General features: G+C 42.2%; 1 protein-coding gene across 1 annotated transcript; it reads right to left on the bottom strand.

Moving 5' to 3' along the window:
• Positions 1 to 525: 525 nt before the first annotated feature.
• Positions 526 to 11221, bottom strand: LOC137009169 (E3 ubiquitin-protein ligase TRIM39-like). Its single transcript, XM_067371145.1, has 6 exons — positions 10667 to 11221; positions 3334 to 3429; positions 2973 to 3206; positions 2580 to 2727; positions 1188 to 1214; positions 526 to 1061 (listed from the first exon to the last, which is right to left on the bottom strand). Exons 1-6 carry the CDS (start codon positions 11219 to 11221, stop codon positions 526 to 528), a joined length of 1596 nt encoding a protein of 531 aa, XP_067227246.1.
• Positions 11222 to 11971: the final 750 nt, after the last annotated feature.

Here is an 11971-nt window from a genome sequence, read left to right as displayed (position 1 = left end):
AATGGTGGCGCTGGAGACTAAAGGGTTCCTGATTGTTTCACACTTAATTCTTCACCTTAATTCTTATTTCTTTTGCAGTTAACATGTGTCTTTTCTTCTCCAGCTGTTTTTATATGACCCCGCTGACCCATTGAGAGTTTTGCTGTCCATTGGTCATGCTTTAACTTTGCAATTTCTAGTATTGCATTAGTATTGCGTCCTTCTCATGAGTATTTAATCATTTTTGACTTTTCAGTCTGAGTTAAATCTCTTTTTTGGCTCATTTTGCCTGTAAAAGAAAACCTGCCTAATAATTCTGCACACCTGAATATAAGGCGTTTTTCATTTCCAGCCTTCATGAACAATTATATATCACTTATAAATGATTAAAAACAATATTAATAGTAGTTATTAAGATTGATGTGGATTGGAATTGGTAAAATGTACTTGGAAAAAAAATATGATCAGAAAATCAACTTGCCTAATAATTCTGCACACAGTGTATTTAAAAATAGAAATCTTCAGATTTTATTTTATTTACTTATTTCAGCTGACAGGTGTGATGATCAGTGGCTTTGAGTTTTTACCTTTATCATTAAGGCCTGGGCTGAAATATGGATAGAGTTTGTCTGTGAAAGTCTGACCAGTGAAAGAGTAGATATGAGATCTGGAGTCCACGTCATAAAAAGAGACCAGACCCTCCTCATAATCCACAAACACTCCCACCTTCTCAGGTTTCACTTTCAGAGAGAAAAAGACAGGTGGATCATCACAAGCTATATATTGATTCTCATTCCTCAGAATCACAGTCCAGTATCCATTCTTAGGACTCAGTGTGATCCCCCCTTTCCTGTTAATGGATTCTCTGATCACTCCTAATTCCCACTGAGTCTTTCCCTTCACCTGCACCTCATAGTAAAATCTCCCTGAACTGAATCCCTCCTTTGCCAGAACACAAGAACAGACATCAAATCTCTTTGGGTTTTCTGGGACGTCCTGGTTAATGTCTCCATGACAAACTTGTTTTCCATAAGACAGGATGAGATATCGATTTGCAGTATCAGGATCCAGAGTCACATTCACTGAGAGAGATCAGACATTATCAATAAACTTCAGAACAAACATTTTCAGATGTACAGTATAATACATGTTATAATAAAGTATTGTTATATTGTGTATTGAAGAAAATGGTGTCAATCACACTGTACCTAAATACTTCTGCACAAACTTCAACCCTGTGAACACAGATGACAATATAATGATTAATTATTTATAGGAATAAATCACATTCACATTTCAGATTAACGGTGAGTTTATCTCTATTAACATCAATTAATAAAACAGAATGCAGAATGTGTTACAGTAAATATACTATAATGGACGTCTATGAGACAAACATGATGAGGATTTAAGAGAATGTGAAGCTTGTATTTTTTAATCAAAGCTCTATTATTAATAATTCAGTAAAAATTGATTTGAGCTGTATTGTCCTTTTGAGGTGCGAAATCTTTTTAGACAGATTATATATTTTATAGTTTGTCACAGATATTTACATCCTTCCCTTGTAATTAAAGTAATACTGCTCTAACATGAGTTAACATGAATAGACCTTTACACAGACGGGTTAGTTGTGTTTTGATTACATTATTGACAGTGTGATCCTTTACAAGTTAAACTTAAAGTTGCAGTTTGTAAGTTTTGCCTCTTTGGCGCCATCTCTGTTTGAAACCTGCAGTTATTTGCAGAATTATCATCTTTACACGGGTTGTGCCTCGGCACGGCTCCTCAGCACAGATTAATTTGCTGTCAGTCACCACATCGGTGTGGATACTGTACTTCGCAATCACAGATTCTACGTCTTGGAGGTATGACCCAAATAAGAATTTTCACTGGAAAATGGCGTCTGAACAATTAAGTAACAAATCTGCCACTTTTGTTCTGACTAACTGAGAAAAAAGCACAATAAATTGTGCTGTCAATGATGATTAAATCTAAGGATCACTTAGCTCAGATAACATCAAGCTGTGCAAATTATTATTACTGTTATACTTTGTTCTCAAATTGTTAATGTTAACAACAGCAGCATTGCATGGCAATGTGTATTTAGTGTGTATTAGCGTTACTTGTAGATTTCAATTTCGGTAGTCACTCCGCAGTCCAAAGTCTTTCGCTTTTGACTACAGGTGAATTTCCAGTTTTCACTGATGATTGTCATTTGGACCTTTCTGGATTACAATTCAACATCATAAAGCCGCCTGCAACCTCCTCACATGATATAGCCAACTAGCTGGGACTCATTCTTTATGTAAACAGACGCAATGTAATGGTGCAAAGATGAATGTTAGCATGCTCAGAAATCCACCAGTGATAGTTTTATTATAAAACATTATTTCAAGCTTATTATTGTGAATCGGGCTAAGGTAAGGAGATTTTAAACACTGGCTGGTTATGTACTTGTTAAAAAATTGATTTCAGATCATTTTTACCAAAACATGTTATGGATTGCAGCTTTAATTTGGACTTAACCCAGAATATTCCTTAAAAATAAATATTTTCATAGATACTGACCATAAAATCTACTGTATTTGATATTCACATACCAGTTTGACTGAGTTTTTCATTTAGTGTCCCTTGAGTTTTCTTCAGTAGAATCACAGCTCTATACAGAGAGTTCACATTCATATCAGAATCAATCCTGATCTCAGTCCAGTTCTTGTTGTGTGGACGACTGCACAGGGATGAGCACATCTACAGCAGGAGAGTGAGGACTGTTAAATATGTTATTTTTTATATTTAAAGTTCATATGTTTTACACAGTACCTTTAAAACTCGATTAACTAATCTTTTCAAATGTGACTATTTTTTTATTACATTATATGTTTCTTTTGTACAATTTCTAAAAGACTGGTACAAAGAAATAGTCCATTAGCTCATCAGGTTTGGTAACAGTGTTTGTCCTGTAATATTGCACATGATTAGACAGATGCTCAGACCTGTATGACATGAAAATGATCGTCAATGTGTGAGATCTGCTCCAGCTCAGTGTTTCTTCTCTTCAGCTCAGTGATTTCCTGCTCCAGCTCTTTAATGAGATCTTCAGCCTGTTTCTCTGCTTCTTTCTGCTGTTTCTCCATCTTCTTCAGCTGCTCAGACTGACATCTCTCAAAGGAGCAGATCAGATCAGTGAAGAGCTCAACACTGGAGGATTTCTCTTTCTCCATGTTCCTCTGATGAATGAGAACAAATAATAGATTAATCTATTAAGTTTTTAGAAATGTAATCGAGAACATTTATTAAGCAGATTCAAATGTTATAATGCATTATCAATTTTACAATGTTTTAACTTCCACTCACCTTTCTCAGCTCTACTGAGTCCTGGATCTCTTGAATCTTCTCCATTCTGTCCTGAATCATCTGATGAACGTCAGTTTGTCTCTTAGCCAAATTAATCTACACACAGAGAAAAACAGATAACTTAATCCTCTGAAAAAAAAAAATTCTCATTAAAAGAGCAAATGAATTTAATATTTGCCTTTTAGTTATTGTCTTTGAGGATAACATTTTTATTCTTAAAAGTAGACAATGGAAAAACTGCTTTAAGCAGATGTATATAATAAGAAACAATTTGCAGGGTAGTTGATTTGCTTCCAAAACAGTTTTTGTTGTTGACATCCCGATAGCAATCACTAAGTTAAGTAGTCTAAATGTATTTATATGTATTTATTAGGGCTGAAACAACTAACTGATAATAATAAATAATAATTGATAATGAAAATCGACAACGATTCTCATTATTGATTAGTCGGGTCTTCCCACCGTGCATGGGAAACTTCCACCAGTTGCGTCAAATTACAGCACTGAATTACGCATTTCTATGAACAAAATGCGTCTAAAAATAGTGGAGGAAACAGAATGAGCTGCTGCGGGAATGGTACATGATCCAAGCTGCCCAAAACATGAGAATTCTTTATTTTAAGCTTCAAGCTAATGCATTAGCGTAATGTTTAACATGGCTTGTCCTGCAAGCGCTTTGTCTGTGTTTCCTCGGTACAAAGCTTTCATTTCACAGCTATATTCTTATCAATATATGTTCAAATTCACATGAATGTTTACATTTTGCATGAAGGCTCATCCTGACAGTCTGCATGAAACATCAAACTTTATTCAATAAGTAAAACACAAACACATAAAATTAAGTGCAAAAATATAAACTTTTTGGAAATATCTGTTGTTGGATGTTAAATTTAGGTTTAAAAGTCAACATGTAATTCAAGTATTTTATGAGAGTAGTAACTTAGTAATAATTCAGTTGGCACATTTGTTTGAAAAACTGCATTGGGCAGGATGTGGAATAGTGTGTTTTGTCAAGAAAATAAAATAAAGAAAATTGGGCCTTTTTTTATCCGATTAATCGAATAATAAGACAACTAATTGATTATCAAAATAATGTTTGTCCAATCATATCCCTCAGTCTGTGTTTCAGTGGTAACACTATCAACACCGGAATGAATCTGTAGCAGTCAGGTGGTACAGGTCAGTGTTCTTTTATTTGTTTACATTCATTATTATGTTATGTGCTTTGAGACATGAGGTAGTTTAATGCGTTTGGCAATCATACACCAGTAGAGAGTCAGCATTTTTAAAAAAGGTTGATAAAAACAACACAAACACAAATGCAGATGGCCGGCAACACACACTGGCCATCTTGCTGCATGTCATATAGTGCATATAGAATGTCACGGGTTGCCACCTCGAAATTATGGTTACAACTGAACTGTCACACTCATCAGCTGGAGTGCCTTAATCTCCACATTGGGCACTCTTTCTGACTTCTGGGCTTTTCCATTATGAACTTCACTTTCCAGTATCCATGTTCTGTTCAAATGTTTGTTTGATTTCGTTCAGCTGTGTTACCCTTGTTAAAGTCTAGAGTGCATCAAGCTTTCAAGCAATTCCAAGTCCAGTGCTCACAGCGCTTCCAAGTCTGGTGGTCCCAAATCCAGAATCTTCAGCCGTCATGGCCGCCACACCAGAGTCTCAAGCCGTCATGGCCGCCACACCAGAGTCTCAAGCCATCATTGCCGCCACATCAGAGTCTGCAGCCATCATTGCCGCCACACCAGAGTCTCAAGCCATCATGGCCGCCACGCCAGAGTCTCAAGCCATCATGGCCGCCATGCCAGAGTCTCTAGCCATCATTGCCGCCACATCAGAGTCTGCAGCCATCATGGCCGCCACACCAGAGTCTCAAGCCATCATGGCCGCCACGCCAGAGTCTCTAGCCATCATTGCCGCCACATCAGAGTCTGCAGCCATCATGGCCGCCACACCAGAGTCTCAAGCCATCATGGCCGCCACGCCAGAGTCTCTAGCCATCATTGCCGCCACATCAGAGTCTGCAGCCATCATGGCCGCCACACCAGAGTCTCAAGCCATCATGGCTGCCACACCAGAGTCTCAAGCCATCATGGCCGCCACACCGGAGTCTCAAGCCATCATGGCCGCCACGCCAGAGTCTCTAGCCATCATTGCCGCCACATCAGAGTCTGCAACCATCATGGCTGCCACACCAGAGTCTCAAGCCGTCATGGTCGCCACAACAGAGTCTCCAGCCAACATGGCTGCCACACCAGAATCTCCAGCCATCATGGTCACCATGCCAGAGTCTTCAGCTATCATAGCTGCCACACCAGAGTCTCCAGCTCTTCAGCTCTGCCATGGTGGTCACCAGCCTCATCTACACCACATTCCAAATTATTATGCAAGTGACATATCAGTAAGATTTCAGTACTATAACCATTCAGATTTTAGTTTTTCTAAGAAAATGTTTGTTTGTTTATTTATCCATGTCTTTTAGATAACTGGTATCAATCTCAGACAAAATAATTTGCCAGGTCTATGGAAACCCTACTTAGAGGTTGTTCCTCATTATTAAGCAAGTAACAGATCTCATGCAATATGGGAGGAAGAAAGATCTTTCTGCAATGTTGTGCAAAAGGCATGAAAACAACTAATTGTCAAATTATCATAAGATTTGTGAGTGATTTAGAGCACAGCAGAACTTGGTCAGATAAAGGCTTATTAATGAAAGTTCCTGTCAAAAAATGAATTGTATTAAAAGGGCAGCTAAAAAAAGCCAGTGTTGAGCAGCAAACAGGTATTTGAAGCTGCTGGTGTCTCTGGAGTCTCAAGAAGCTCTCCATGCAGGCTGGCAGTTGTGCGTAAAGATGCATTTTAGCCACCATTAACCAAACCTCACAAAGAAACATTTACAGTGATAGAAATATTTTATGTCAACATGAAATGTACAGAAATTCTCAGGTCAAAGACCAGTCTTTTGATTAGCTTAGATCATTACAAACCAATCACCAGAACAAATCACAGTGAAGAAGACATTGATTTTTACTCAGCTGTAAGACTTAAATGTGCATGTATGTTTCTATTCATGGAGAATCACTCAGTTGTTGTGACGAGTGACCTCCTGGACGCAAATAAAACTTCATTTCTGCAAAGAGCAACTTAGAAGTTGTGTCAGGTATATGCTGCACAGCTAAGAAATAGAAGATCCTATGCTCAAAAGACAACAAAAGTAACAGCCAAAGTGTGACTGAGGTAGTGATAGTAGCTTCTTGACGGGACGTCGTCACCATACTTCAGGGAAGTATTGTATTGTATTGTAAGTATTCAGGAATTCAGGGAATTACCTCGAGATACTGTAGTTGTCACGGTTCATGGGTTCACTTACTCGCCCTCTTGTGGTTGTGGTGTGTTGCCTGTGGTTACTGATTTTGTGGGCGTCACCCACCTGTTTGATTGTGATGTGCTGCCAGCCGTGTCTTGTTCTGTGTTTAGTATATCTCGTGCGTGTCTACATGGTGTCTTTGTCAGTTCGTTGCAGGCTGTCCCGGTGTCGTGTGTTCCGTGTTTCACTTCCCGTTTCCTGGATTTCTGGACTATCGTCTTGTGCCCGCGTCTGGGTGGATTATATGAACTGTCTTCTTGTGCCCGTGTCTGGGTTGGATTATCCTTGGTTTCTGATACCCGCTGCAGCCCTGCGTGGGAAAACAGCCATCCGTGCTGCTCCTCGTTCCAGTCCCTGTCGCAGGAGATGAGGCGAGTGTTTGACCGTTCGGTGGCGGGACGGGAGGCTGCTCGCAAGCTCGCGGACCTGTGGCAGGGAGCTCGACCTGTTTCCGACTACGCCATTGAGTTCCGCACCCTGGCGGCGGAGTGTAAATGGAACAAGGAGGCGCAGTGGGATGTGTTCCTGCATGGGCTGGCTGACCGTGTTCAACAAGAAATTTATTCACTGGATTTAACCACCACTCTTAACGGACTGATTGAGCTCGCGCTGCGAGTGGATGGCCGTTTGCACGAACGCGCTGAACGCAGGAAGCCTGTAGCGCGTCTCGAAGAGCTGGTTGCTATGGGGATCAGCGGAGAGAGCACGGTCGGTCTCCCGTTTGATCCTGAGCCCATGCAGGTGGGGAGAGCTCGGCTCTCCCGGGAGGAGAGGACACACCGGAGGGAGAAAGGACTTTGTTTGTACTGTGGTGGAGCTGGACATTTTCTTAAAGACTGCCCTGTAAAAGACAAAGCCCGGCAGTAGGACCGAGGTTACTGTCGGGCGGTCTAACCTTGGATAAACCCTCGTCTGCGACGCTCCTCCCGGTGAGACTGCAGTGGGTATCGGGACATCACACCTGCCAGGCTCTGGTCGACTCAGGCGCTGAGGGAAGCATTATGGACTGGGTTCTGGCGATACATTTGCACTTTCCTATTCGCCCTCTGGGTCGCGCCATATCTGTTTTCGTGTTCTTCTGTGTCTCGTTCTGTGTTGCAGGAGGAGTCGGTGAACCTGTCAAACGTGCCCCAGGAGTACCTTAGACTTAGTTCCAGAGTCTTCTCCGCCCAAAGGCAAGTTATATTCACTTTCTAGTCCTGAAAGGGAGGTCATGGAGAAATATATTTCTGATTCTCTGGCAGCTGGGATCATCCGCCCTTCCTCGTCTCCCGCGGGGGCAGGTTTTTTTTTCGTGGGTAAGTAGGATGGGTCCCTGCGGCCGTGCATTGATTACAGAGGATCCAAAAACATCAAGCCCGATGCATTATCTCGTGTTTTTGATTGTTCCGAGCACCCGTCCACTCCCGAGTGTATTCTTCCTGAGAGACTTATTGTCTCTTCACTCACATGGGAGGTCGAGTCGAAGGTCCGCACGGCCTTAGAAGGGGTAACGCCTCCGCCCGGGTGCCCACTGAGTCGGTTATTTGTGCCAGAGGAGTTATGTTCAGATGTTATCCAATGGGGCCACGATTCCAATCTGGCTTGTCATCCAGGAGTTAGTCGTACCAATTTTTTGGTCAAACAACGATTCTGGTGGCTCTGCATGGCTCGCGACGTTCACAATTTTGTTTTGGCTTGCTCTGTCTGCGCTTGTGGTAAGACTTCCAATCGTCCCCCAGAGGGGCTCCTTCGACCGCTGTCTGTCCCTTCGAGACCCTGGTCCCACATAGCGCTAGATTTCGTCACAGGCCTCCCTCCTTCACAGGGCAATACGATGATTTTGACCGTAGTGGACCGGTTCTCGAAGGCGGCACATTTCATCCCCTTGCCCAAATTACCTATTGCCAAGGAGACAGCGGTTACTGTCATTAATCACGTCTTCCGTATCCATTGCCTCCCGGTAGATGTGGTTTCTGACAGGGGATCCCAATTTACCTCCAAATTCTGGAAGGAGTTTTGTAGTTAACTGGGGGCGACGGTTAGTTTGTCAAGCTGAGACGGGCAAGCTGAGAGAGCCAACCAGGATTTGGAGAGAATGTTGCTATGTCGGGTTGCTCAGAATCCTTCCTCCTGGAGTCAGCAGCTTCCTTGGGTGGAGTACGCACACAACTCGTTACCAGTGTTGGCTACGGGCCTGTCGCCTTTTCAGTGTAGTCTAGGTTACCAGCCACCTGTTTTTCCCAGTCTGGAATCCGAAGTCGCGGTCCCCTCCGCTCACGCATTCGTCCAGAGGTGTCGTCACACGTGGAGAAGAGCCCGAGAGACTCTTCTTCAGGTGGGAGCGCGCACCAAGGCCCAGGCCGATCGCCACCGGCTGAGGCCTCCCGTATATGTCGTTGGTCAAAAAGTGTGGCTTTCATCCAAGAACATTCCGCTCTGCTCCGTGAGTAACAAGTTAGCACCCAAATTCATTGGCCCGTTTACGGTCACCAAAATCCTTAGCCCGGTGACTGTCCGCCTCAAATTGCCACCAGCGTACCGCAGAATTCATCCCGTCTTTCATGTGTCTAAAATTAAACCTGTTTTTCATTATAACATTAATCCGCCGGTTCCGGTTCCTCCCCCGCCGCGACTCGTAGATGGGGAACCTATTTATTCGGTCCGTCGTATCTTGGACGCTAGGCGGAGGGGACGCGGATTCCAGTACTTGGTGGACTGGGAAGGTTACGGTCCGGAGGAGAGGAGTTGGGTTCCTGCCAGGGACATCATGGATCACTCTCTTATTGATGATTACTATCAACAGGTAGGCTCTCCTGGGAGTACCAGGAGGCGCTCGTAGGAGAGGGGGTACTGTCACGGTTCATGGGTTCACTTACTCGCCCTCTTGTGGTTGTGGTGTGTTGCCTGTGGTTACTGATTGTGTGGGCGTCACCCACCTGTTTGATTGTGATGTGCTGCCAGTCGTGTCTTGTTCTGTGTTTACTATATCTCGTGCGTGTCTACATGGTGTCTTTGTCAGTTCGTTGCAGGCTGTCCCGGTGTCGTGTGTTCCGTGTTTCACTTCCCGTTTCCTGGATTTCTGGACTATCGTCTTGTGCCCGCGTCTGGGTGGATTATATGAACTGTCGTCTTGTGCCCGCGTCTGGGTTGGATTATCTTGGTTTCTGATACCCGCTGCAGCCCTGCACCACCCTGTTCATCTGCCTCCACACGCCATTGCTTCAGCACGCCTCAGTCACTGCAACGTCTGCCCATTTGGAGTGAAGTTATTGTACAGCATATTCTGTCAATAAATATTGTTTTACTTGCACTTGGATCCTCTCTCCGTGTTCATTTCCTGACAGTAGTATTATATTAACAACTAGGAGTTGTTTAAATTGTCAGTGGTGAAGTCAGATTTGTATTGAGAATTTCCACGACAGTTTTGGCGAGCCTAGCCAGGAGGCCTGAGGATCTTCCCTTCATCGGCGGGAAAAGGAATGTTGTTTTTCTTCCTCTTTTATCATTGATTTAAATCACAAGAGGAAACAAATAATAAGAAATATAAACAAATAATTATTAAAAAGTGAGCACAAATTATGCAAAAGTGGCAGCCCTTCCAGCATGTGTGATGTCTGGGTGCGCTTAGGTATGGAAATACATATGTTGACAGGCAGGTGGGACGTCGTATCAGGCCAAATACAATGATTAAATGAACGTTTTTCAGTCCTGAGTTTTCCACAGAAGAGATATGCATTGGTGAGGTGTGAATTAGCTTTATGATTGTTAGCATATCTGCAAACATTACACTTGTAGTAAAGGAATACTAAAATTTGACAAAAAATTGTTGGATAAAGTCCAAATAAATATCAAATTTTTTAAGCAGTTTTATAACACTTAACTCTAACTGTCCAAAAAATAAGCAGGAACTGCCATTGTGTCATCCTTATAAGGTTATAAAGTGTTTTGTCAGTAACTCTTTACCTTCTTCTCTCGACTCTCCTCCTCTATAGGAACAGTGTTGTGAATCCTGTGTTCTCCTTCAGTGCAGGACAGACAAACAGTCGTCTGATCATCTCTGCAGAACATCTCCAGAGGTCTCTTGTGTTTCTGGCATATATAATCCTCCAAATTTTCCACAGCGTTGATCAGTGTGTGTTTCATTAGCCGTGGGACTCTGAGATGAGGCTCCAGATGAGAGACACAGTAAGAGCTTGGACACGTCAGGCAGGACATCACAGCTTTCTGCTTTCTTTCATCACAGATGTCACAGAACACCTCAGATTCTTCTCGTTTGCGTTTCTTCTTAAAGTATTGCACAACCTCTCTGAGTGTTGTATTAATCTTGAGATCAGGTCTTCTGCTGAATCTTTCGTTACAGAACGGACAGACGCAGTTCCGAGAGCTTGTCCAACACTTGCTCAGGCAGGTTCTGCAGAAGGTGTGTCCACATGAAGTGGTGACTGGATCAGTGAACACTTCCAGACAGATGGAGCACTGGAGCTCCTGATTTAGCGCTGAACCACTGGAGGATGCCATGACTGAAAAGAAAAGTAATGACAATATATTATCTACATTGCTGAAGAAAGGAAATTTCATAATACTAGTTCTGTGCACTGAGTAATTTAGTTCATGTTCTAAAATGGATGTTGCATGTCTAAAAAAAGTATTATAATTAAAAACTATTATAACAACTTAAACTATGAACCGCTGTCAAGCAGTCAAAGCAGGCATACATGACAGCAGTTTCTGACAGGAAGTGCCTAAATGACTAACCCTAACCTCACTGAGACTATAAGCTCTGACTCTAACTTCCCGTCTGAGACTGCTGGCCATGTGCTTCATACGGCTGTAGTTAGATCTGTTGGGCTGCAGAAGACGAATCTACTGTAAATACAGAAATTAAATATGTCTCTGGGAGCCACAGTACAGTAAATGTAACTGGTTTTTACAACAACATTTTATCATGAAAAGGTCTTTTTATATATAAACGACAACACAGAAAGGAGTGAAAGTGTAATTTTTCAAACAAATAGCCCACTAAATAAACATCAGGTGCCATTTTTCTTTAAAAGGCTTTAATTCAGAATTTTTCTAAAGTGTGACATGACCCCAAATATTCAAACTTTTATTTACAGCCAAAAAAAAAAAAAAAATTACATACAGTACTTCTACCAACAATCTGATGCTGCTTCATGCTATTAAACTACTGAACAAGTTCTTACATTTCCATCACTTACCTGTGAGTGAATATCAGATCTAGTCGTTGATTTCAGAGTTACTGAAATG

This window comes from Chanodichthys erythropterus, chromosome 20, assembly GCF_024489055.1.
Source record: "Chanodichthys erythropterus isolate Z2021 chromosome 20, ASM2448905v1, whole genome shotgun sequence".
NCBI classification, from domain to species: domain Eukaryota; kingdom Metazoa; phylum Chordata; class Actinopteri; order Cypriniformes; family Xenocyprididae; genus Chanodichthys; species Chanodichthys erythropterus.
This window is presented reverse-complemented; position numbering and strand designations above follow the sequence as displayed.